Here is a 24,591-nt window from a genome sequence, read left to right on the forward strand (position 1 = left end):
ATGAGATTTTAATGCATCTTCTTAAAGTCTTCTCATTCAAAATCACTAGAGAAGGGTGGAAAACTAGACTGACATGCTCAAACTCACCTGATGAAAGGAATAACTTGTCTGTGCTGGACATCAGGTTTTATTGCCCCCTCCTTTCCTTGGAAAAGAGCCACCACTGTCCTTGTCAGCTAACAAAAACCATTGCTGGGCCCAGTTCCACAGTCTCTTAGTTTAGACTTGGGTTATGTTGGACTTTTACACCCAATATTTCAGGGAGGTTGAATTATTTTGTGTTTCTGTGGGGAGCATGTGAATAGACAGAGTGCATTTAAGAGAGGGAAAATAATGATATTGCTTCTGCACTGTAGAAAAGAGGTGAGGACAAGCTTTCACTCCACAACTGCAATTCTTTGTATCTTGTACCTCTGCTCTGCATAGCTGGCTGCACTGGAGAGCTGGCTGTCTATACAACTATGAGGTCAACAAAATCTGGTTTGCTTTTCTGTAGGATAGAAAGGTGAGAGTAAGTGATTAAGTAAGTGCCGAGAGTAATATAGCTAGAGAGTTGAGGAGCCACAGCTCAAATCTAAGCTGTCTGATGGCAAAGTCCATGTTATTTCTAAAGCAGAGGATGAGAAATGTAAAGCCAATATTAATAAGGTATAACTAAAATATATGTGAAAGATTTGACCTGAAAATTTTGCTTTTTGAGGTTAAAAAATAGGACGGCCCTGGTCAGTGTGACTCAGTTGGTTGAGCATATTGGATTCTGCACTGAAAGATTGCCAGTTTGATTCCTAGTGAGGGCACATGCCCAGATTTTGAGCTTGATTCCTGGTAAGGGTGCATGTGAGAGGCAGTCAATCAATGCTTCTCTCTTGCATCAAAGTTTCACTCACTCTCCCTATACCTTTATCTCTCTGTAAAATCAAGATATAAACAAAAAATGGATAAAAGGTAAAACACAATCATACAAATATTATTTTGGGCAGCCAAAAGCTAAACTCAGAATGCCCTTCATAGCCCTTCTAGACATCATGGCCCTTCTATTATTACTAGAGCCCCAATGCACGAAGATTTGTGCAAGAATGGGCCTTCTTTCCCCTCGCTGATGGCACCTCCTTTACTCTGGCCTAAGCCTTAGCTCTGGCCCAGAACTGCATTTCCACCTTCCTATGCTGCCCAGAGGCCTGGAGCTGCCGAGGCACAATGCAAGCGTCCCACCTCACCCCACCCCTGGCCACTTGGTGCCTGAGTACTCAAATTAGCCCTCCAGCTTTATTTGGTAAATTTGCATATTCACTCCTGATTGGCTGGTGGGCATCATGAAGGTATGGCCAATTTGCATCTTTCTCTTTTATAAGTGTAGATTCTTTAAAATACACATTTTATAAATGTGGAACATGGGGACAGAGTTCAGTGTTCTTGGCTCACTGCCTTAGTCTCCCCTCATCACTTCTACAATTTTGGACAGAGAATCTGGCTTCTTCATAGTGTGGACAAGTCTCAGGATTTTTGTTAGGATTCAATGATATAGTGTACATCAGTGTAACAATTTTCCCAAGGGGCATTTGATAATGTTCGGAGACATTTTTGATTATCACACTGTATGTGGAGAGGTGCTACTGCCATTTCATGGGTGGAGGTCAAAGATGTTTTTAAACATACTACAATGTACAGCACAGCCCTGCCCCAAATGCCAAATGCTGATCTTGAGATCAACACTTGTGTAGATCAAGAGCCTGGTAACTGACAACACCTCCCACATGGACCTGCTGCTCACTGTGTGCCAGGCACTGTTTCAAGAGCTTTACACAAACCATCTGTTTTCACAAGCCTCTAGCTTGCAATTACTGAAGATCAAGTGGGAAAGTGCTGCCCGTGGTGACAGGGGGTTAAAGAGCAAAATCAAGATTTGGACTAAAGCCCATGTAGCTTCCCAGGGCTCCCTACAAACCAACTTTCTTCTAGTTTAAAGTAGCTACTATCATTGACTCATTGCTTCAGCTATTTGGAAAGAATAAATGAACATAAGCATTTAGGGCCACTTTGTCAGACACATGAGCAGAGCCATGACCACTGAAGTGTGCGTCTGTCTATTTACTTGCCCAGGTGCTCAGAGAAGGAGTTGTAGCTAGCTGCTGTTGTCCCACTGTTCCTCCTTACCCTCAGTTCAGGCCAGGCTTCTAGACCTAGCCTGACAAAATATTCATACTTGTAATCACCCCCATAGTAGAACAAAAGGTTTGGCAGCATTATAAGTGATGCTTTGCCTCCATTACTTATGGGAATTATCATGAGAAGCAGCAGGTCAAAGAGGAATAGTGGTGTTAGCCCCTAAAGGGGACTCTTCGGTGGGACATTGCTTTCAAATTTTTTTCTAATAGAAAGAAAGACAGACAGGAGTTTTGGGGTCACCCTCCCCCAAGACTGAGTATGAAAGCTACTTTAGATTCATCTCTTCCTGTAAGTGAGTAGTTAAAGAGGTAGCAATATCTTTTTTCTGGGACCCAGTACATGAGTTGACCAACATGTCCCATGGTTTATGTGATCAACTGGAAAATAAGTAAACGACAGGGACACATGGTGAGGCTGTATCATGAACAAAGTAAAATAAAACCTTAACTAAATCTTAATGTAGATTAGGAAGTGTGGGTTTCAATTATAGTAGCCCCTGCTTATTCATGGTTTTGTGTTTCTTGGTTGTACTTACCCACAGTCAACCATGGTCTGAAAAGATGAGGTGGAAAATTCCAGAAAGCAACAATTCACAAGTTTTAAATTACACACCAGCCTGAGTAGTATGATGACGTCTCACAAATCTAGCTCAGTCCTGCCTGGGAGATGCCTTGGTCCAGCATCTCCACGCTGTATATGCTCCCAGTCTTCTAGTCACTTAGCAGCCCTGTGGTTATCAGCCAGACTGTTGTGGTATCTCAGAGCTAGTATTCAAGTAACCCTCATTTTACTTAAAGATGGCCCCAAAGTGCAAAAGGAGTGATGCTGGCAATTCAGATAAGCCAAAGGGTAACTGTAAGGTGATTTATTATTATTATTATTGTTATCATTATTATTACTTTTGTTTAGTAAAAAGGTGAGTGCAGTATAATATCTCAGATACACACACACACTCACACACAGATGGGAAGAGCGAGGGAATAGGCCACATCAACATAACTTTTATTATAATATATTATTGTCATTGTTCTATTTTATAATTAGTTTTGTTGTTAATGTATTAGTGTGATTAATTTGTAATTTAAACTTTATTATAGGTGCTTATGTTTAGGAAAAAATGGAGTATATACAGGGTTTGCTACAGTCTGCAGTTGCAGGCATCCGCAGGGGTCTTAGAACATATTCCCTGCTGATAATAGGGGACTGCTGTATTTCAAAGTGGTATAGGCTTCGGATAATGTGTTTCATCAAGGTAGGAATTAGGATGTGCCCAGACTAATTCTCTGAAATCATAAGGGGGATAAAGGGTTGTAATAGCTTGTTACAGTCGGTTAGTACCCAGGGAGTAGAATGTTATGGTCCACATTAAATTTCCATATCCAGACCAATGAATTAAATATTGATTTTTGTAGGACAGGAATATAACAGGATAGTTCACTCTAAAATGACAATGAATATAAATTAATCATTTTGCGGGTTTTTCAGAAATACCTTTCTTTGTTTTATTTCTGTGGTCTCTGTGTAGAGAAAGAACTAAAGGATTGAACTTCCTTACCTGCTGGATATCATCACACTGACTTTTGTATTCAGAAGCACAATATTTCCACTAAGGAGGACAGTGTGGAAGGAAGTCTCCCTGAGTAAAGTAGGGATGGAATAGGATGGGAGATGCCGATAAGCAGGACTTTCAGACATAGAGGGAAAGTATATTAGATATAGGTACTGAGCTGCACTAACGAAATATATTAAGATGGTAATGGAGTCATCTGGTATACACACATATATACTCACTTATAAATGAGAGTATAATGTGATATATTATTATCACATTATATACATTTACATATACTAAATACTAAATATATAAATTATATAAAATATATAATGTATAAGAAATAGAATATAATAATATTATATATAGTATTTATTTCCTATAACATATAATATATCGTTAATATAATTTTCTCTCCCTCTCTATAATTATAGTGTAATTATAATAAATAAATATAAATTTTGTTTATTGTGCACTAGAGGCCTGGTGCATGAAATCGTGGATGGGTGGGATCCCTATGCCTGCATGGCAATCAGATAATCAGATCAGGGCCCATCAGATTCCCTGCCTCCCCTTCACCCCCCTCATCCTTCCCTTGCCGCCCTCATGTCATCATGCCACCACCATGTGGTTTCCCGCCATCCTGCCTCCCCCACTCCTCCTTCTCTCATTGCAATGTCTGCTGCCACCCACCCCTGGTTCCCCATCCCAGTCAGGAGTCCGGCCCAGATAGGGCCATCAGGACTTGCCAGCCAGGGGTTGTGGCCTGCGAGCTTGGGGCAGCTACTGCATTGTGTCTGCCCTCTGGTGGTCAGTGCACATCATAGCGACCAGTCATTCCGGTTGTTCTGTTCTGGTCATTCCATTGTTTAGGCGTAAATATATATATATTATTGCAGAATATTGTACTGTTTCAACATGGCATACAATGTGGATAAAGCAGTGTTTTAAACCTGAATTGATGATTACAAAATTCTAATTCACTAATGTGTGGACAGTGAAGTACACCTTCTCATATCCTGAAGTAATACCCAGCACAGCACAAGTTATGCTTGAAAAGATACAGAATATCTAAGATGAGAGGGCTGTAAATTAGTGATGTGTATAATAATTACTCTGAATTGGGTCATGTGTTTCCAGCATTCAGCCTTGTCACTGCACTTTAATCTCCTGTCTTCTGTCTTTGAAGTGGTGGGCTAATACCCAGCATACATGTGAGTCTCTGCAGCATTTTATGTCATCTTGTTCTTCATGAGCTGGCGGCAGACCTGAGATGGTTTGTGAGGTGTTCATTGCTCTGTGTGCTTGTGCATCCAGGACGGAATGTGCAGGCTTTGGATCGGAAGTTGCATTTTAACCTCAATTTATGATGTAGATCCTAAAATTAAAATGAGAAAATAGTTTCACTTTATGTTATTTATAATGATGGAGATTTAAACATATGCCCAACCACCTCATCTAATAAGAGAATAGCATTACACATGCAAAATATTTCCTTTTTGTTTTTCCTCTAGTAAAAGAGTGACTTGGGGAAAGAAGTTTGTGAACTTTTGCATACTAGGGGCAAATTCTCAGGGATTCACAATGTGTATTAAAAACCCTGAGAAATCTTATGGACAAGAAAACTTTAAATGTTAACTTTTTATAGTTCCCATACTTACATAATAACAGGGTCCCTTCCTGCCTCCTGATCTCTGAGGATGCTGCCATTCCCCGGGAAACATGTGGGCAGTTCCCACAGGTCACTGTGGTGTCTTCAGTCCCAGTCGGATGCTGATTATACCAGGAAAGGCAGGGGGGCAGCACCATGCTTCCTTGTCCCCAGAAGCTAGTAAAAATTTAGTATATTTTTAAAATCATTTATATACTAGCTTTAGGTCTATCAAGTGATTAATGCTACCTTATAATAATTATTATGTTCCTTATGCAAATGTAAACTACCCTCATAACTCAAATGACATTTCTTCGATTCCATTTCATTGTAAGTGGAATTCCCACAAAGCACTTTGAGAAATTCCAATAATTCGGAGGAGTGGGAGGGGGTGGGAAGGAGGCGGGGAGGCTAAAAGGAGTTGACACAGGCTGCAGGCCCTGCCACATGCTCACCCAGCTAGAAAAGGGTAATGAGCATGGATTTTTTTCCAGCGCACTATTGAACGAAGAGCTTGAATGTCCTGTGGTGCTGTCAGCCCTTGGGCTGATGAGTTATTTATTATTAACTTCTCTAGTCCTTTTAATTATTATATCTAGTGACAATTATTGTTGCGGGTACCCATCTCAGCTAAAAAAAAAAATAGGTGCATTAGCAATACAATTTTTTGATTCATCTTTAACCCAGTTTGATTATTTAGAGTCCTTTACCTCTAGGGTCCCTCATTTCTTTCTCTGGGACGTTCTCCGTAAGCCATCAGGACACACTGGCCACCACTTAGAGGACCCTTATTCCTGACAGGCTGGCTGGTAACTCTGAGACTCTGTGCCATTCTTGGTCTCTTGTGCTGCTTTCCACTGTGCCAACCCCTTGGATCTCTCTGAGGGGCTCCGTGGCCTTGACCTCATATCCCGACAGCCTGGGCTGCCACTTCCCTTCTGGGGAAGCAGGATGCATTGTCTCTCTCCTCTCCCTGTCCTCTCTCCACTTTATGTCCTTATCTGTTCCTCTGCAGACAGAACCGCCAGAGAGGAAGCTCTTTATTGTGAGCTAGAAGGTATGTGCCTGGGGGAGAGGGTCTCTCCCTAAGAAACATCCAGAAGAACCTTCTTAATAGATTAGACTTCTGGTAATACAGAAACCAGACACTTGGTAGGCTGTGTGCATTTTCAAAAATGTTCTCACATCACCCTCCCTGAATAAATCTGTGTTTCCGTAAGAAAGACATACTTCCAGAGCACATTTCTCCCATTCCCCCAACCCCAAATGTAGGTGGGTACTGGGCTTCCGACTCAAATGCCACCCTTCAGAAATCAGTGCCACCCAAAGCCCTATTAGCTGTGAGTGTGGAGACATCTCCTGCAGGATCCTCAGTGTTCTAGCTGGGAGCCTGCATTCGGGCAGTTCTCGCCGCTGCTCATCTCCCTCTGCTTCTGGTGTTTCCTCCTGGGAGAGAGGTGGTCCCAGTTAGCAGCCTTCATGCACACAGGCCAGGCCCTTTCCTTCTTAGGGGTTTTCCTGGGTGTCTGAAACTAATCATATCAACACATGATAAAAGGACCACATCCACGCTTTTGTTAGACCCTCTGCCAATTTTCCTGAAAATACCTAGAATTTGCCCCTAGTATGCAAATACCTAAGAAAATGAAGGAGTCTGGTAGTTCTTAAAATTGCAAGGCTGTTTTGTGGGCCGGGTGACACAGTTGTTAGTGTTGAGCATAATTTCTATCCCACTGCTGTTGGGGATATTATAATTAACCTGCTATATGGAGAAAGAATTGATGTCAGGGCTGGAGTGGAGTGGGACAGTAGATGCTGGAAGGCCAGACAAGTGGCTACTCCTTGTATCCCTACAAGAAAGGTGGTGGTTTGGATAAGGGTGGTGGTATGGGGTTGACTAGCCTGGACAGATTGTATTGTGTTTGGGAGGTAAAGCTGATTGGGGGATGGGGGGGTTTGCTTGGATTTTATATTTATAAATAGTGTCTTCAGGATGCTTCTTAGACTATCTATAATAATAATAGTATAATATGCTAATTAGACTAGACAGCCAAAGGACCTGTCAGATGTCATTCCAGACAAAGCCCCAGCGGCGGGGGCTGAGGCAGTTAGGGATGATCAGACAGGCAGGCAGGATGGTTAAGGGTGATAGGCAGGCAGGTGAGCAGTTAAGGGCAATCAGGCAGGCAGGCAGAGTTGTTAGGGGCAATCAGGCAGGCAGGCAGAGTTGTTAGGGGCAATCAAGCAGGCAAACAGATTGTTAGGGGCAATCAGGCAAGTTGGCAGGCAGGTGAGTGGTTAGGAGCCAGTGTCCTGGATTTCCCAAAGGTGCAGGCCCTGCTGAGGTCCGCCCCCCCCCAGGCACAAATTTCATGCACTGGCCTCTAGTGTTGGATAAATAAACATTTCTAGTTGTTTCTACATAGAAAATAACATTGTGATTCAGCCATGGCACTGCTGTTTCTCATATTTTTTTTAAAAAAATGCAATAATTGGAAAATTATTTTTCAGAATGTAAGACGTAAGAGCAGTGTCTCACATAGTCATAAGATTACTGCTTTAACACAGGAATCATCACTCCTTTGAAAAAGAAATTAGATGGACTGTATGTTCTGTCCACCAAAATGCAGCTTATGTTTTGTTCTCTCTCACTGTCCATTATGAATGTCTGCTCCTAAAAAGAAAGATGTGTTGAGAAGCAGATATACTCCATGTAACCAGTAAAAAATTGATGAAAAGAAAAAAATATCTCAAGCATGTTCTGGGGCAATTTCTATCCTAGAAACAATAATTCTTGAGTTGTGTTCGTGGCGAACAACCTGGGTGCCATCTGGCCCTTTTGCTCCGTGTATTATAAAGCCGATGGCATGGTCCAGGCATTGGATGAACCTGCCAGGGATGTACACGAGGCCTCCATGACCAAGCCCAGCGAGCATTGGTTATTCCGTGTGGATTTAGCACTTTACTCTCTTCTGGGGGCAGGGACAGAGTTTAAAAACTCAGCCTCCTGAGCACTTGTCTCGGTTTGCTGAGTGGGAAAAAGAAACAGACTTCTGGGCTGCCTGAGTGTGTTCTCTGCCAGGCGGTCAAGGAGCTCAGGAAGGAGGCCCTTCAGGAGAGCACAGCGAGGGACTTGCTTTCCTCTGCGTTTGACTTACTCTTCATTGCCTCTCACTAGCCCGTAGACCCGTGGTCAGCAAACTGCGACTCGCAAGCCACCTGTGGCTCTTTGGCCCCATTGAGTGTGACTCTTTCCACAAAATACCACGGCCTGGGTGAGTCTATTTTGAAGAAGTGGCATTAGAAGAAGTTTAATTTTAAAAATCTGGCTCTCAAAAGAAATTTCAATCGTTGTACTGTTGATATTTGGCTCTGTTGACTAATGAGTTTGCCGACCACTGCACTAGCCCATAGACAATGCCCAGTAAAGGATTCCTTCAACAGAGCTAGAAGGCTTAGCTGAAGTCAAGTCCCGGTTGCACACTTATGGGATGAGAACTCCCCATAAATATCCCTGAACAGGCATTAGAGCCACAGGAGTTCTAGGCCACCTCTGAGCCCGGCCATTGAGCCGGGACCAGGAGCTTGAGGCTGGAGAGCTAGGGTGGCTCTGGGGCCTCACACCAGCTATGCTCAGGACGAAACCCCTTCCGAATATTTACCTGCAGGCTTTGCAAGGCTTCATCTGCTCAAGAGACATTGCTGTTAAAAATAGTTATGCACTGGCCAGGTGGCTTGGTTGGTTGGAGCACCTCCCATACATCAAAATGTTGCAGGTTCCATCCCCAGTTGGGGCGTGTATGGTAGGCAACCAATTGATCTTTCTCTCTCCCTCATTGATGCCTCTCTCTCTCTCTCTCTCTCTCTCTCTCTCTCTCTCTCTCTCTCTCTCTCTCTCTCTCTTTCTCTCTCAAATCAGTAAACATTTGATCAGAATTTTTTACAGAAAAGCACTTAAACTGCAATTGATGTGAAAACAGTTTGGAGTCAATAAAATTGTGGAGGCAAATCCAGTTTCCCAGCCCCTGAGCTGTATGCCTTGGCCAGGTTCTTTGACTTCATGCTTTGATGGTCTCATCTAGCAAAGCCAACCAGTATCAATAAGTATGCATGGGCTTGGGGAAATAGGTATTCAAAAAAAAAAAAAATTAAAGAAAAGAAGAAGACAGCTGTTACTAATATTGCTGTAGTTATTCTAGGGACACAATTTCTATGTAATTGGTACCTGAGGCTTCTTCTGTGTGCTAACCTCCTGGGTGTCGCTGGATATTCTGGAACAGGAGCTCAGCCTTGTCCTCAAGCTTGCACAGGCAGGAGGGACGCCGTTTACATAAGACAGTGAGGGGACCCTGGGAGGAGCTGCTTCCGGTGCCCATCCAGGGGACCCAAAACCTGTGTTTTGATGAAATTCCCACTTTTTGTTGTTTCTCCTCCCTTCCTTTCCCCACACCTCGGATTATAATCATTAAGGGGGTCCTATTCTTTCCTTGTAGTCTTTGAGCTTCATACAGGAAGCCAGTGTGCTGGAGGGTACATAGCACTGGATCTGGTGTCTGGGATGGAATTGTCAGTCCCATTTCTCGCTCAAAATGACTGTGACCTTGGGCACGTGCATGAATTTGCCTGGGCTTTACTGCCTCCTCCAAACACAGTGGGCTAAATGATTCCCTTTCCGTTCCCACGTTCTATGCAGTAAGCAGGCTAAAGGGTTTAGTGATCAGAAAAGATTGTGTCAGAATGCAGTGACGTTTATGAGGTTTGAGAGTGTCTTCTGGGCTTCAGAATTTTTAGAAAGTGGAACAGGAATCAAAAATATTGATAAACAATCTTTAAAGGGTAATTTCCTGTCTGTGGTATTGGTGTTCACTGATGAGTCGTTCAGATATGTTTCCAATCTGCTTTGCTGTCCAACTACTTTCAATGGATGACTTGTCACCGGCAACTAATAATTTGTAGCCATAAGTGGTAAGTAACAGGGGCACTTTGCTTTTCATTAAGAGACATCTGTCCACCAAGATGAAATGGACTCAGAAAGTGCCATGAGGTGTCCCACAAAAACACAAGGCCTCAGAAAGAGCCTAGACACCAGTAAAAATGCCCGTCATACGTTGGAGTTTAAGTATTCAGTCCGAGCCCTCTGTGGTATCCTCACATGGAATCATGAACTGTCTTCAAAAGCATATCTTTATACCTATGAAAAGGAAGTTAGTTATATTTGGAAGCTTTTAACTGTTGCTCTTAAAATTTTCTGAAGAGGTTCATTGGAATGTTTTAGCACGCACATCCTTGAGATCAAAAACGCGTGATTTGGAAATAGTTTTAATATTAATAAAGGAATCGTGGGTCCCAGTAAAAAGTGCAAGGGGTTTTTTAGATGAAATGCATTAGGGTTGAAATGCCTTCAAATTTAAAAACATTTTCTCCATTGTATTTTTATTGATATCTGATGCATGACTCTCACTAATGGCTGTTACTAATGAACAGGTTTCCTCTGCGAGTTTTAGAAATTATTGGGTGGCTAGTCTTGGGAAGGTTATTAATTATCATGATAGATTTAGAAACGTTGTCTTGGAAACTAGCATCACTTTGGGGCTTCTGTGAGCATATCTGCCTCCAGTGCTCTCTCCCAACTTCAGGTTTACTGCTTTAGATCCAATGAGCTTTAGGAAGTCCAAGCATTAAGACTGCCAGTCCTGCCAAAACCGGTTTGGTTCAGTGGTTAGAGCATCGGCCTGCGGACTGAGGGGTCCCAGGTTCGGTTCCAGTCAAGGGCATGTACCTTGGTTGCAGACACATCCCCAGTGGGAGGTGTGCAGGAGGTGGCTGATCAATGTTTCTCTCTCATCAATGTTTCTAACTCTCTATCCCTCTCCCTTCCTCTCTGTAAAAAATCAATAAAATATATTTAAAAAAAAAAGACAAAACAAAAAAAAGACTGTCAGTCCTTCCGGGCTGGTGTGGCTCAGTGGTTGTGTCGGCCTATGAGCCAGGAAGTCACGGTTTGATTCCTGGTCAGGGCACATATTCAGGTTGCTGACTTGATCCCCAATGGGGGTCATGCAGGAAGGTGGCCTGATCAATGATTCTCTCTTACCATTGATGTTTCTATTCCTCTCTTCCTCACCCTCTCTAAAATCAATTATAAATGATATAAAATAAAAAAGACCATCAATCCTGTATATAAAATAAGTATATAAAGGGCTGAAGGAGGGGCCCTGTGTCCTTTTCTTGAGCAAATGGGCATGACATGCAATGCACAGGTTTTGAGAGATATTCAATGCCTCATTCATTTTTATACCCCCAGAGAATAATACACTACCTTTCAAGTAGTGGTTAATTAATAGTGGTTATTTTAACAAATGAATACTCGGATGACACTTTTTTTTTTTAATTCCTTGAGTTCTTTGATGTATTTTAGAAATATGATTTCTTAGATAATGCCATTTCTTAGATAATTGTCCACTATGTAAAGGGAGATATTACATTACTTATATAACGGTTAATATGAAAGCTTTTTTGAAAAGTCACTACATAAATCTCAAGCTTTTTCTTGGAGGTGAGGCATCTTACAGGTAAGCCAGTGTTGTTTGATCTTGCCTTTTGTAATTCCGAGGTTTATGAGTGCTTTGATGTAGCAATGATCTGCAAACAATTTGTTTAAGACACTAAAGCTCTGCATTTGCATTTATGTCATTGCTCACCCCCTTTTGCTCCAGTTAAAAATAAAGCAATGTCAGAATAATAAAAGCTGTGGTTTAAAAAATGAATAATAAAAAAATCATTTCCTATTGAATGAATGGTATGAAATCAGGGTTGCCGCCTCAAACAGTGGCAAAAACTGTGAGGAATGTGCTCATTCTCTCTGTTCTCTAGAATTCTTCTTCTTCTTCTTTTTTTTTTTTCCAGGTATCATAGTGAATACCAAACCTAAAATTCAGACAACCAGCAGGTGGTCTTAAATGTGATGATTTAGATTGAGTGATGCATTCATCCTAAACTAATTCAGTTAGGATAACTAAATCAAGAGAAGAAAGTTGCCAGCAGTTTTCTAGTTCTGGAGGAATATTGCACCAGACTATTCATATATTTGCATTTCCTACAAAAACACAGGCGAGAGAGAAAGAGAGAGGGAGGGAGAGAGAGAGAGAGAGAGAGAGAGAGAGAGAGAGAGAGAGAGAGAGAGAGAGATCACAGAATTAATTGTGAATATGACCTGAGATTTCATTAATGCTACCCTTCCAGTTCAAACAATTTATTTTTCACACCAGAATTTTAACCTTCTAATTGAAACTGACATGACTTAAAATAAGTAGCAAATTATTCCAAAGTAACTTTGTTTATTCCACAGAAAGGATAGTAAGATGCAGGTGGATGATGTTATGTCATATTGGTCCAGGTAAAAAAGTACAGAATCGCTATTCCCATTATAACATTGAAATGTTTTCTGCAAAAATAACACAGTATGCATTTTAATTTAGAGCCATATTATGTCTGTAGTTAAACTTGTGATTTAAACTTTAATTGTTCTAAATTTTGTTTTATTTGTATTACTTGAGACCCATTCTGAGTTAGGAAATATAAAATTATTGATGTCTAAAAACAGGGGTTTCTTATATTTTTCTTTAGATTATCTTTAGATATATATTCTGAATATAATCATATTTTATATGCATAACAGATTTAAAGGTGATACTTTTTTTTCTTTATGCAATGGCTCAAAATTTAAATATGCTCTTTCATTTCTGAACGTGGACAAGGGACATAATATTTCCCAAACTGCAGGTCACGTATCACTTTAGCATGCATGTTTTTTGAAATGGCAGAATTTCTCAGTAATGTGTGATTTTCACTGTTGTGTGTGCTTAACATTCATAGTCAAACATAACTGAGTAAATAGCAGAATACATTTTCTCTTCTTGCCTGAAAAATGAAAATTGTTATAGGTCAATTGCTGAGAGGTCTTGCTCTCCGTCACATACGTCTTGCTTGCAACTTATTTTTCACTTATTCCAAGAAAACACAATTCACTGTACATTTGCTTGTTATTGACTTGGTTTTCAGTTGTTTTAACATAAGAAGAAACTGTTCTTTCTCAACAGTGCCTCCCTAATGTCCTGAGTAGTGTTAATAAACACCCATGCATCTTACTGTGCAGAAACTGCTCTCCTAACTTTCCAGGACTAGGAGTGGAAACCCCTGCTCACATACCATTTTGATTATTTGTTCTACTCATACTCAAAAGATTATTAACTAACAAATAGAAGAGATCACAACTAGCTACAAACAAATCTGCCTTGTGGTTTTAGGATCACACATACAGATTCACACCTAGAAAGGGCTTCTTTTAAATGCAGGGCAAGAGCCTGAGCTAGGAGGCCCAGCGGCCTGGAGTCCCATTCTGGTGACCACATGCTGGCTGTGTGCCCTCGGATGTGCTTTGTAAGTTGTCTAATGTTCGTTTTCACTAATGGGTAAAAAGTGCTCCAGCTCATAGGATCAACTAAGGAACAGGAAGGTACCTGGCAAATCACTGTGGCATGATGTACACTTGCTGTTTAAAAAAACACACAAGGCCTTGATTTGCCTTGATTTGTAGTGTGATATAAATCCTCCCACCAGAACCCATTTCCAACTAAGAATGATTTAATAGCCACCTGGTAAAATTCCTAAATATTTAATAGTCCCCTGGCTCCAGCCAAGTGCAGCCCACCATTGCTAGCCTTCAATAAATGGCAGTAATTATTGGTTAACTAGAGGCCTGGTGCACAATATTTGTGAACTGGGCAGGGGGTGGGGGTGTGTGTCCCTCAAACCTGTCTGTGCCCTGCACCTTTTCACAGTCTGGTAGCCCTCGGGGGATGTCTGACTGACAGCCACAGTCAGACATTCTTAGCACTGCTGCAGAGGTAGGCCTCTGTGCTCACCAGCCATCAGCCTGGCTTGCGGCTGAGCTGTGATCCACTTGTGGGAGCACACTGACCATAGGGGGACAGCTCCTGCATTGAGCATCTGCCCTCTGGTGATCAGTGTGCATATAGCAACTGGTCATTCCATCTTTTAGTCAGTTTGCATATCACCCTTTTATTATATAGGACTAGTGGTCCAGTGCACAAAATTTGTGCACATTAAAAGGAAATTAATTAGAGGAAATATTTTAATATTGCTATTTGCCCTTTCTCTATAGTAGAATTGTAAGAGATGAAAGGAAATTAGTAAAATCTATATGAAAATATCCCTCCTATCAGAGTCTTGGGCATGCCGCAGAACCCAGAGTCAAGTCCTCAGCCACCCATGTGTGCCTCGAAATCACATGAGACACAGATTTGGCCATCCCCACCCCCATTGGGCAAGATCCAGACCCAGCTGGTCCCACCCCTGTCAAGCCCCACTGGGTTGGGGTGAAGCTTCAAGTCCCCTGGTATACCCTCAGGTTCCCCAACCCGGCCTGAGGTCCCCCAGCATGATGGCAAGGCCTGAGGTCCCCCATCAAGCCCTGCACAGTGGTGGGATATGGCCTGCGTCTGAGGGCCCCCATCATGGCCTGCCAGGTGGGGAGGGCAGAGCCTCAGGTCCCCTGACAGGGGTGGGGGGCTTGGCCTGAGGTGCCCCATCAAGCCCCACCAGGCAGGGAGCACAGCCTCAGGTGTCCCACCCTGGCCTACCACCACGCACGCTCAGGTCCTTGCTAATTGCTCCTTACAGCTCATTATAAGAAGCTGCCTCCACTGTGGGCACAGCCATCTTGTGACGGCCTGATGGAGCGAGGGTCAATTTGCATATCACATCTTTATTATTTAGGATAGATATCTTTTGTCTTCCATTGATCTAGAAAAAATATTCCTGTTTAGAAAATTCTGTATAGATGGAGGATTTGAAAGCTAAGGAAAGAATAGTAATTTACAATGTTTAAACTGTTAATGATTTCAAATAACAACAACAAAAAAAACTACTTTCAGAATTTTAGAAGTGGGCAGAAAACAACATTTACTATTAAGAAATATGTTAATTAAAGGCTTTAAAAGTAAGAGTAGGGATCACTTTGTAAATGTTCTGGGTGAATTAACTTTAATATTAAATTTTTCAACATTAGCTTGAAATGATTTATCTTTTCTGGTCTTAAATTCTTTAATCTGCGCGCTCATACACACACACACATCCCAACTGTGCATTTGATTCCTAAGCAAATAGAGATAAACTGGCAGCCATTATTTTAAAACCCAGTGCTTTACAAAAATGTTTCCTTTACATTTATCCAAATAACTTTTCTACCATTCAAGGCTGATTTTGGATTTTAAAAGTTGTCTGCAATCATATGTCTTTTTGAAATGTTTCTTTACTGAATAACTGGGGGAATATTTTTTTCTTGGTAATAATAAAAATTTGCATGTTTAGTCTTACATGAAAGACAGGTATGGCATATTAAACTGAAAACTACTCCAGAACAGCTGAGCATATTAAGCCTGAAAATACCTTTTATGTAACGGTGAATATCTCAATATACAAAGTACAAAGCTGTGAGCGATGTAGGAGGGAATCAGGAGACTTGAGAGCAAATCAGTTTGTGCTGAGAGCACTGCTTTCCGTGCACATGTCCTGGGCCGTGATCAAGGCTGGGGCAACAGGTCCGCGGAAGAATGTGGGAAACCAAGGGTGTTTGGTGAGTAGGAGCTGATTTACTCTAGTGAAACTTCTCTGTCCATTTCTGCAAGAGGGGACTCTAGTGTGGAGGTACTGAAAGAAGAAGGTGTATTTTCTATGCTAAACCCTCTCAGAAAGTAAGGAATCACTGGGACTCCAGCTTCACAGGGTATTGCCTAGATTCTAGGCCCTAGAACATCAGGCTCATGGGACTGTGAGGAAGAACTGGGATGACTGTGTGTATTAGAACCCAAATCATTGTCCACAAAACTGAGAGATCTTCATGTGGCATGTAGCCCTGGTTACAAATACCCATCTCTGGGGCTGCTAAGTGCCCGTGACTATGCACACATGTATTATTCCTAGACACGCAATAGATGTGCATGAAGTATATTCCATCAAGTAATTAAGTGGCATTTTGGGTGTTGTATCCTATTTTGGGAAAGGCGATACCTTCTTCCTTTCACTTGTATAAATTTAAACACTTTTCAAGGTGTGACTTGCTTTTATGATCACAACCCTAATATGGGGGCAAAAGTTACCTGATTCAGCTGAAACACACTTTCCAGGTTCATATTACATATTTAAGTAAAGTGAAAGGGATAAATCTTTTTTTTTTCTTTCCATTGACACAAAACGGGGTCACTTGGAGTCCTTGTGAAAAGATAGATAATTGGCCTTGAGGACAAGCCAGCTGGTATGTCACAAAAAAAAAAAAAAAAATGTGAGGGACATCAAACTGGCAGGTTTTCATCTGCTCATTTCTTGGACTCTTTCCCACAAACACTAATTCATTAATTTAAAGATTTGGCATATGACAAGGCAATGTGGGAGGCTTTACCTGGATTCAATGCCTATCAGAAATCAGAAGGGATGTATTTCAAGGACTGTAGGAGCAGGGTTTCCAAAGGCAAATCAGCACTAATTATTCCTTTATGACCTTACTTTTATCCCCTATATCATTTTTATGCAATTTAATCTGCAAGCAAACATCACAGTTGAGGACGACTATTTAGAAAATGAAAATATATTTAGGATAATTTGGCATGTTATTTTTTAATAACGTATTTCTCTTCTGAGCTATTTAGGATGTGAGCCAAAGGATTGAAAACATGATAAATCCTACTTTATTAAAGCTTGGATTTAAGGCTTTTCTTTTAGATGAAACACTGCCCAGCTGGAAAGTATTAATAATGAATTAGATATACAGACTTTGGAACATAATAATTACAGTGATTCCAATCTTTTTTTTAAGTATTATCTACTTGGCACCACATTATATAATTGATCTTCAGAACAGCTCTATAAGTCAGTGCTTTTAATTATCTTCCTCCTATGTAGTTAAGGAAACGAAGGCTTAGGCATTTACTTATTTATTTTTTGTTGAAAGTATTACATATGCCCCCCTTTTTCCTCATTGACCTCTTCTATCCTGTTTCTCCCCCCACTATCCCCGCAGTCCCAGGCCTTCATCATCCAGTCCATGGATTATGCATATACTTATACAAGGTCTTGGTTGATCTCTTCCCACCTACCCACCCTTCCCCATGTTCCCTCTGAGATTTGACAGTCTGTTCTATGCTTCTATGACTCTGGATCTAATTTGTTCATCAGTTTATTTTGTTCATTATATTCCACATATAAATGAGATCATGTGATACTTGTCTTTCTCTGACTAGCATAATATTCTCCAGGTCCCTCCATGCTGTTGCAAATGGTAAGAGTTATTTCTTTTTTAGAGCTGCATAGTATTCTGTTGTGAAAATGTATCACAGCTTTTTTATCCACTCATCTCTGATGGGCACTTGGAATGTCTCCAGATCTTAGCTATTGCAAATTGTGCTGCTATGAACATGAGTGCATACATTATTTCTAATTGGTGCTTCAGATTTCTTGGGATACATTTCTACAAGTGGGATCACTGGGTCAAATGGCAGTCCCATATCTAATTTTTTAAGGAAACTCCATTTGTTTTCCATAAGAATTTTTTTTTTAATCCTCAACCAAGGACATGCTTAGAGATAGCAAGGGAGAGATAGATAGATAGGTAGTTAGATAGTGATTATGAGAGAGAGAGAAACACCAATGTGTGAGAGAAATATTCAGTTGCATTCTGTACATGATGCTCAGACTGGTGATCAAGCCTTCACCTCAGGTATGTGCCCTGACTAGGAATTGAACCAGCAACCTTTCAGTGCATAAAACCACATTCAATTAACTGAGCCTCTACAGCCAGACAAGGTTTAGAAATTTGAAGTAATTTGTCCAAGCTGATATTGCTAGTAAGAGAGGAAATAAATGGGGATTACATAAAGGCCAACTGATGGAGAATCTCACACTCTTAACCACTAAATTATATTGTCCACCAAAATTTGTAATTTCACATCAGCTGTACAAAAAGTATGCAGACTGTCCTGCTTCTGTGTGGGTGGTGGCATGGAGCTCTGAGTAACTGACCCCTTGTATTTCTGCCTGTAGGCCCCTGGGGAAGGTGCACAGGAGATTGTGGGCCAGGGGGAGTCCAGACGCGTGCACTGTGGTGCTTCCACTTTGAAGGTTGGACCAGTCACCCGTCTAGCTGTGATGAGAACCACAGGCCTCCGAAGGAGAGAAGCTGCTTCCGAGTGTGTGACTGGCACAGCGACCTTTTTCAGTGGGAGGTCTCTGACTGGCACCACTGTGTGCTTGTGCCCCCCGTCCTGGGCCAGGCCAGGACTCGGACCTCAGAGTGCGTGACGGCCCAGCACGGGCTGCAGCACCGCACTGTGCACTGCGTTCAGAAGTTGAACAGAACCATGGTTGCAAGTGAAATATGTGAACACTTTGCCCCTCAGCCCCCCACAGAACAAGCTTGCCTCATTCCTTGCCCCCGGGATTGTGTTGTGTCTGAGTTCTCACCTTGGTCCAAGTGTAGCAAGGGGTGCGGGAGGCGACTGCAGCACAGAACTCGAGTGGCCATCGCCCCCCCTCTCTACGGAGGTTCTCACTGCCCCAATCTGACAGAGACGAGGATCTGCGAAGCGCCCATTTCCTGTCCTCTTGGGGAAGAGGAATACACGTTCAGCCTTAAAGTTGGCCCGTGGAGTAAATGCAGACTGCCTCAGCTCAAGGACATTAACCTGACCGGAAGAACTGCTCTGGATTTCAGCTCTGATTCAAAGGAGCAAGTCAACTTGAGATACCCAAGTTACAAACCACATCACCATGCCAAGCCCTGGGACATAGAAATAGGCTATCAAACCCGGCAGGTCTGGTGTACAAGGAGTGATGGGAAAAATGCCATGATAAGGTAGGAGGCCTTCAGTGTTTACGTTTTTGACTCACCTGAATATTGTACAGTATGATTTTATAAGGTTTCTTTCTGATTTTCTACAACAGGAAAATGGTAAGCAAGTTTGGGATTTAGGTTTTTAAAAGTTTTATTTGAGAAGTCTTCAATTTTAATTCTAAAAATACCAGTGTGGAGACCAGGCAATGTTCTGAATTCTTGCATAATTGGTACTGAAACTATATTAGGTGTCATATATTTCCACACTTTATCAAATATCAACCAATTAAAACTAAAGTCTTTTATTACTATAGTGATAAAAGATATTATAAATATTCAAGTTCACTCAAATTGGTAATATGTTATTCAAATGATCATTTTTCATAATTTTTGTTTCTTATACTTCTTTTATTCTTGCTTTAGTTTTATTTTCATGATTAAGAATGATTTTTTAAAAATATTTGAGATGTAGATTTTTTTTTTACAGCAGAACTAATATTGATATGTTAATCTAAGACTGCTTTCTTTCTTTGGTGTTGATATGATAAAAATATTAACTTGAACAGCAAATAATTAGAATTACAGTCTTTACAGGATCTGAACTAAAACTTAAAAGCCATTGTGTAGGTTTCAATATTATTTGTAATTGTTTTATTTTAAATTGTATTATAAAACATCTTGACATTAAACCCAGAGAACTATGTTGAAAATAATACTGGTTTAATTTTCCCCCATGTGGTCTTAAATGAAAACACTGTTATATTGCAAAGTTTCTTCCAAGTTATGATTTTCAATAGTATTTAAATTACCAAACAATGAAACACTCATCTTTAAAATTAATCGTTATCACCAGTTACTGTTTTCTATGGATCCACAGCTGGCTGGGAGAGATTCAGAAGATTACCTCTGCTATTCAAGAATGAAGAAATGTAATGATTTTTTTTTAAATTTGACTTTAAAAATGAGCATATTTTATCTTGGGTGCTTCATTCTGATTTATGCTATATACAATTTGCAGTCCATTGACGAGTGATTTTCTGCCTCTTTTTGCCTCCCTCTGTGAAGCCCAAGAGATTAAGTAGATGATTTGGGTGATTATTATTTGAATATGTATGTAGAATTCTGTAATAACATTGTTTTCTTAATATTGCACATAGGATTATTACATAGAATGTTTTCATTTTTAGTTTGCTTGTTTTTACCAAGTTCTTTAAAAAAGTTAATAGACTTTATTTTTAGAGCAGCTTTAGTTTTATATTTACAGAGAATTTGAGTGGAAAATACAGAGTTCTCATATGCCTTCTCATCACTCCCCTTCCAAACATACGCTGTTTCACACACATATCTTGCATTGATGTAGTATACCTGTTACAATGGATGAGCCAATATTGATGCATTACTATAGCCCAGAGTACATTAGAGTTCTACAGGTTTGTACCAATGTATAATGATGTGTATACATCATTGCTATGTCAGAGGAAAATAGTTTCACTTCTATAAAAATCTGTAATCCATCTGCTGATCTAATGCTTCTCCTTGAACCCCTGCTAACCAATGATCTCTTACTGTCTGCATATTTTGCCTTTCCCCAGAATGTCATAGCATTGGACTGATGTACTGTATGGCCTTTTTTGTTTAGCTTTGTTCACTTGGCAATATACATTTAAGGGTCCTCCATGTTTATTCATGGCTTGGTAGTGCAGTAGATTTTAGCACTGAGTATTCCATTGTCCGGATGTACCACACTTTTTTATTCATTCACCTATTAAAGGACATATTGTTTGCTTCCAAGTTTCCGCACTTATGTATAAAACTGCTAGAAACATTCATGTGAGATTTTTATGTAGACATGTGTTTTCAGTGCATATGGGTAAATGTCAATGAGAATAATTCATGGATATTATAGTAAGAGTATATGTAGTTTCTACAAAATTTCTAAAATGTCTGTCAAAGTGGCTATAAATATATATTTTAATATTTTAAAATATACTTTATTGATTTTTTTACAGAGAGAAAGGGAGAGAGATAGAGAGTTAGAAACATCGATGAGAGAGAAACATCGATCAGCTGCCTCCTGCACACCCCCTACTGGGGACATGCCCACAAACAAGGTACATGCCCTGGACCAGAATCGAACCTGGGACCTTTCAGTCTGCAGGCTGACGCTCTATCCACTGAACCAAACCGGTTTCGGCAATTTTTTATCCCCAATAACAATGAATGAGAATTCCAACTGCTTCAGTTACTGGCAGGACTTGTTGTTCTCAGTGCTTTGGGTTTTTATCATTTTAATTATTATGCTATCTTGCCTTAATTTCCCATTTCTTAATGATATATGATCTTCATCATCTTTTCATATGCTTATTTGCCATCTGGATATCTTCCTTAGTGAGATATCTGTTTAGATTTTTGTCTATTTATTGATTTGTAGGTTCTTTTTCTTATTGTTGATTTTTAAGAGCTATTTTTATCAGATATATGTTTTAATAATTTCTTTCAGCTCTGGCCAGGTGGCTCAGTTGGTTAGGCATCATCCCATGCATGTACAGGTTGCAGGTTCAATTCCTGATCAGGGCACATGTCCAGGTTTCAGGCTCAATCCCCAGTAGGGGGCATGTTTTGTTCTCATATTTATGCTTCTCTCTGTCCCTCTCCCTTCCTCTCTCTAAAAATCGATATAAAAATATATATATAGTGCAGTTTGTGACCTGTCTTCTTATTCTCTCTGTTATGGATCATTCTTGGGTGTTAAAATCTAAAATGTAAATAAATAAAAATCACCAAACCCAAGATCAACTATATTTTTTTAATGTTATCTTCTACAAGTTTTATTGTTTTGCATTTTACTATTTTGAGTAAATTTTTTTGTGAAAGGTGTAAGGTCTGCGTCTTGATTTACTATTTTTTGGTTGTTCTAGTACCATTTATTTAAAAGATTATCCTTTCTCCACTGCATTGCCTTGTTCCTTTGTCAAAGATCAGTTGACTCTATTTGTGTGTATTTATTTCTGAGCTGTCTTTATTGCATTGATACATTTACATATTCCTTGCTAATAACACACTGTCTTTAATTCTAAAAATTTATTGTAAATCCTGACGTTGGGTAGTGTCAGTCCTCTAAATTAGTTTTTAACATTATGTTGATTGAATCTTCTGGATCTTTTGTCTTTTCATATAAATTTTAGAAGCATTTGGTCCAAAACCACACTTTTGTTCATAATTTTCTTGTAATGTATAGATCAATTCGGGAATAGCTAACATCTTCATAACATTTAATCTTCTTATTTACTTACATGGGCTATCCATTTATTTAAATTTTCTTTGATTTCTTTCATCAAAATTTTGTACTTTTTCTCATATAGACCTTTACATATTTTATTAGGTTGACACAAGTATTTCACATATTTTTGGAGCTAATATAAATGTATTGTGTTTTTACATTCAAATTCTATGTTTTCATTGTATTATAGGTACACAAGATAGCAATTATCTTTTGCATGTTGATTGTGTACCCTACAACTTTGTTATAATTGCTTAATAGTTTCAGGAGACTTTTTGTTGCTATTATTGTTGATTCTTTGGAATTATATATATAGATAACTATATCATTTGCAAATATTTTTTCTTTTCTATCTGTATATCTTTTATTTCCCATTTCTGTTTTATTGCATTGTCTAGGACTTCCATTAAGATCTAAAATAGGAGTGATAAGAAGGAACATCCATGCCTTGTTCCTGATCATAGCAGGAAATCATATGGTTTCCCACCATTAAATATAATGTGTTCTGTAGGGTTTTTATAGATGTTCTTTATTCATTTAAAGAAGTCACCCTCTATTACTAGTTTGCTGAGAATTTTTATTATGCAGAGGTCTTAGTCTTTGTCAAATGCTTTTTTTCTCCATATATAGATAGGATTATTAAGGTTCTTTTTAAATAATATATTTTATTGATTTTAGAGAGGAAGGGAGAGCGAGAGAGAGATAGAAACATGGGATATCATTGATGGGCTGCCTTCTGCTTTCCCCATACCCGGGATTGAGCCTGCAGCCCAGGCATGTGCTCTGAACAAGAATCAAACCATGACCTCCTGGTTCATAGGCTGATGCTGAGTCATGCTGGATGGGATATTAATATTATTGATTACGTTATTGATTTTGAATGTTGAACAAGCTTTGCATACCTGAAATAAACCACACTCGCTTGAGGTGTATTATATTTTAATATATTGTTGGATGTTATTTGCTAATGTTTTGTTGACCTTTTTTACGTACATATTCATGTCAGATATCAGTCTTAAATTCCTTTCTTGTGATGGCTTTCTTCAGTATTGTTATTAGAGTAATGCTGGTCTCATAAAATGAATTGGGACATATGTCCTCTGCTTTGTTTTTCCAAAATAAATTATAGAGAAATTGCTATTGCTACATTGTCTTCCTTGAATATTTGATGGAATTTGACAGTGAACCCATCTGGTCCTGGTGTTTTATGTTTTGGCAGGCTATTAATTATTGATTCAATTACTTTAATAGATATTGATCTGCCAAGGCAGATCTGCCCTAGCTTGTGTGGCTCAGCTCTTAAGGATTTTCCCAAGCATGAAAAGGTCACCTGTTCAAAGCACATGCCTGGGATTCTGGCTTGATCTGTAGTAGGGGTCTTACAGGAGGCAGCTGATCATTAATTTTTTTCTCTCTCTCTCAAAATCAATAACAAACATATTTAAAAGTTTACTATATAGATCTGTTTAGGTTATAAATTTATCCTTGTTTGAGTTTTAGCTGAGTGTATTATTTAAGGAATTGCTTCAGTCCTAAGGTATCAAATTTGTGGTCATAGACTTATGTTTTTGAATGTTTATAATATTCCAATAGTATACTTTTAATGTCCATGGGATCATTAGTGATGACCCCTCTTTCATTACTGATGTTAGTACTTTGTATCTTCTCTTTCTCTTTATTATCTTAATTTACCCAGAGATTTATCAATTTTATTGAACTTTTCAAAATTTTTGATTTTAGTTATTTTTTCTATTTATTTTCTGTTTCTAATTATGTAGATTTTAACTCTAGTTTTTATTATTTAATTATACTTACTTTGGATTTAATTAGCTGTTCTTCTTATAGTTTACTAAATTAGAAGTTTAGGTTATTAACTTTAGATATTTATTCTTTTCTAATATGCAAAATTAATGCCAAAAATTTTCCTGTTAGGATGCTTGTATTGCATCCTACTAATTTTAATTTTGGTTTAGTTCAAAATATTGTTTAAATTCTCTTGATTTTTTTTTTTTTTTTTTTTTAGTTCGGCCCATGTA

At 39.5% G+C, this 24,591-nt stretch overlaps 1 protein-coding gene across 2 annotated transcripts in view; it reads left to right on the top strand.

The window, feature by feature from the left end:
• THSD7B (thrombospondin type 1 domain containing 7B) overlaps positions 1-24,591 on the top strand; it is a 959,962-nt gene that overhangs the window by 390,526 nt on the left and 544,845 nt on the right. For both annotated transcript variants that reach the window (XM_084891907.1, XM_084891906.1), the window contains one exon: positions 18,486-19,296. In XM_084891907.1, coding sequence (XP_084748033.1) covers positions 18,486-19,296 — 811 coding nt within the window. The remainder of the gene's footprint in view (positions 1-18,485; positions 19,297-24,591) is intronic.

The sequence above is a fragment of the Pipistrellus hanaki genome (genome assembly GCF_964339955.1).
Source record: "Pipistrellus hanaki genome assembly, chromosome: 8".
NCBI classification, from domain to species: Eukaryota; Metazoa; Chordata; class Mammalia; order Chiroptera; family Vespertilionidae; genus Pipistrellus; species Pipistrellus hanaki.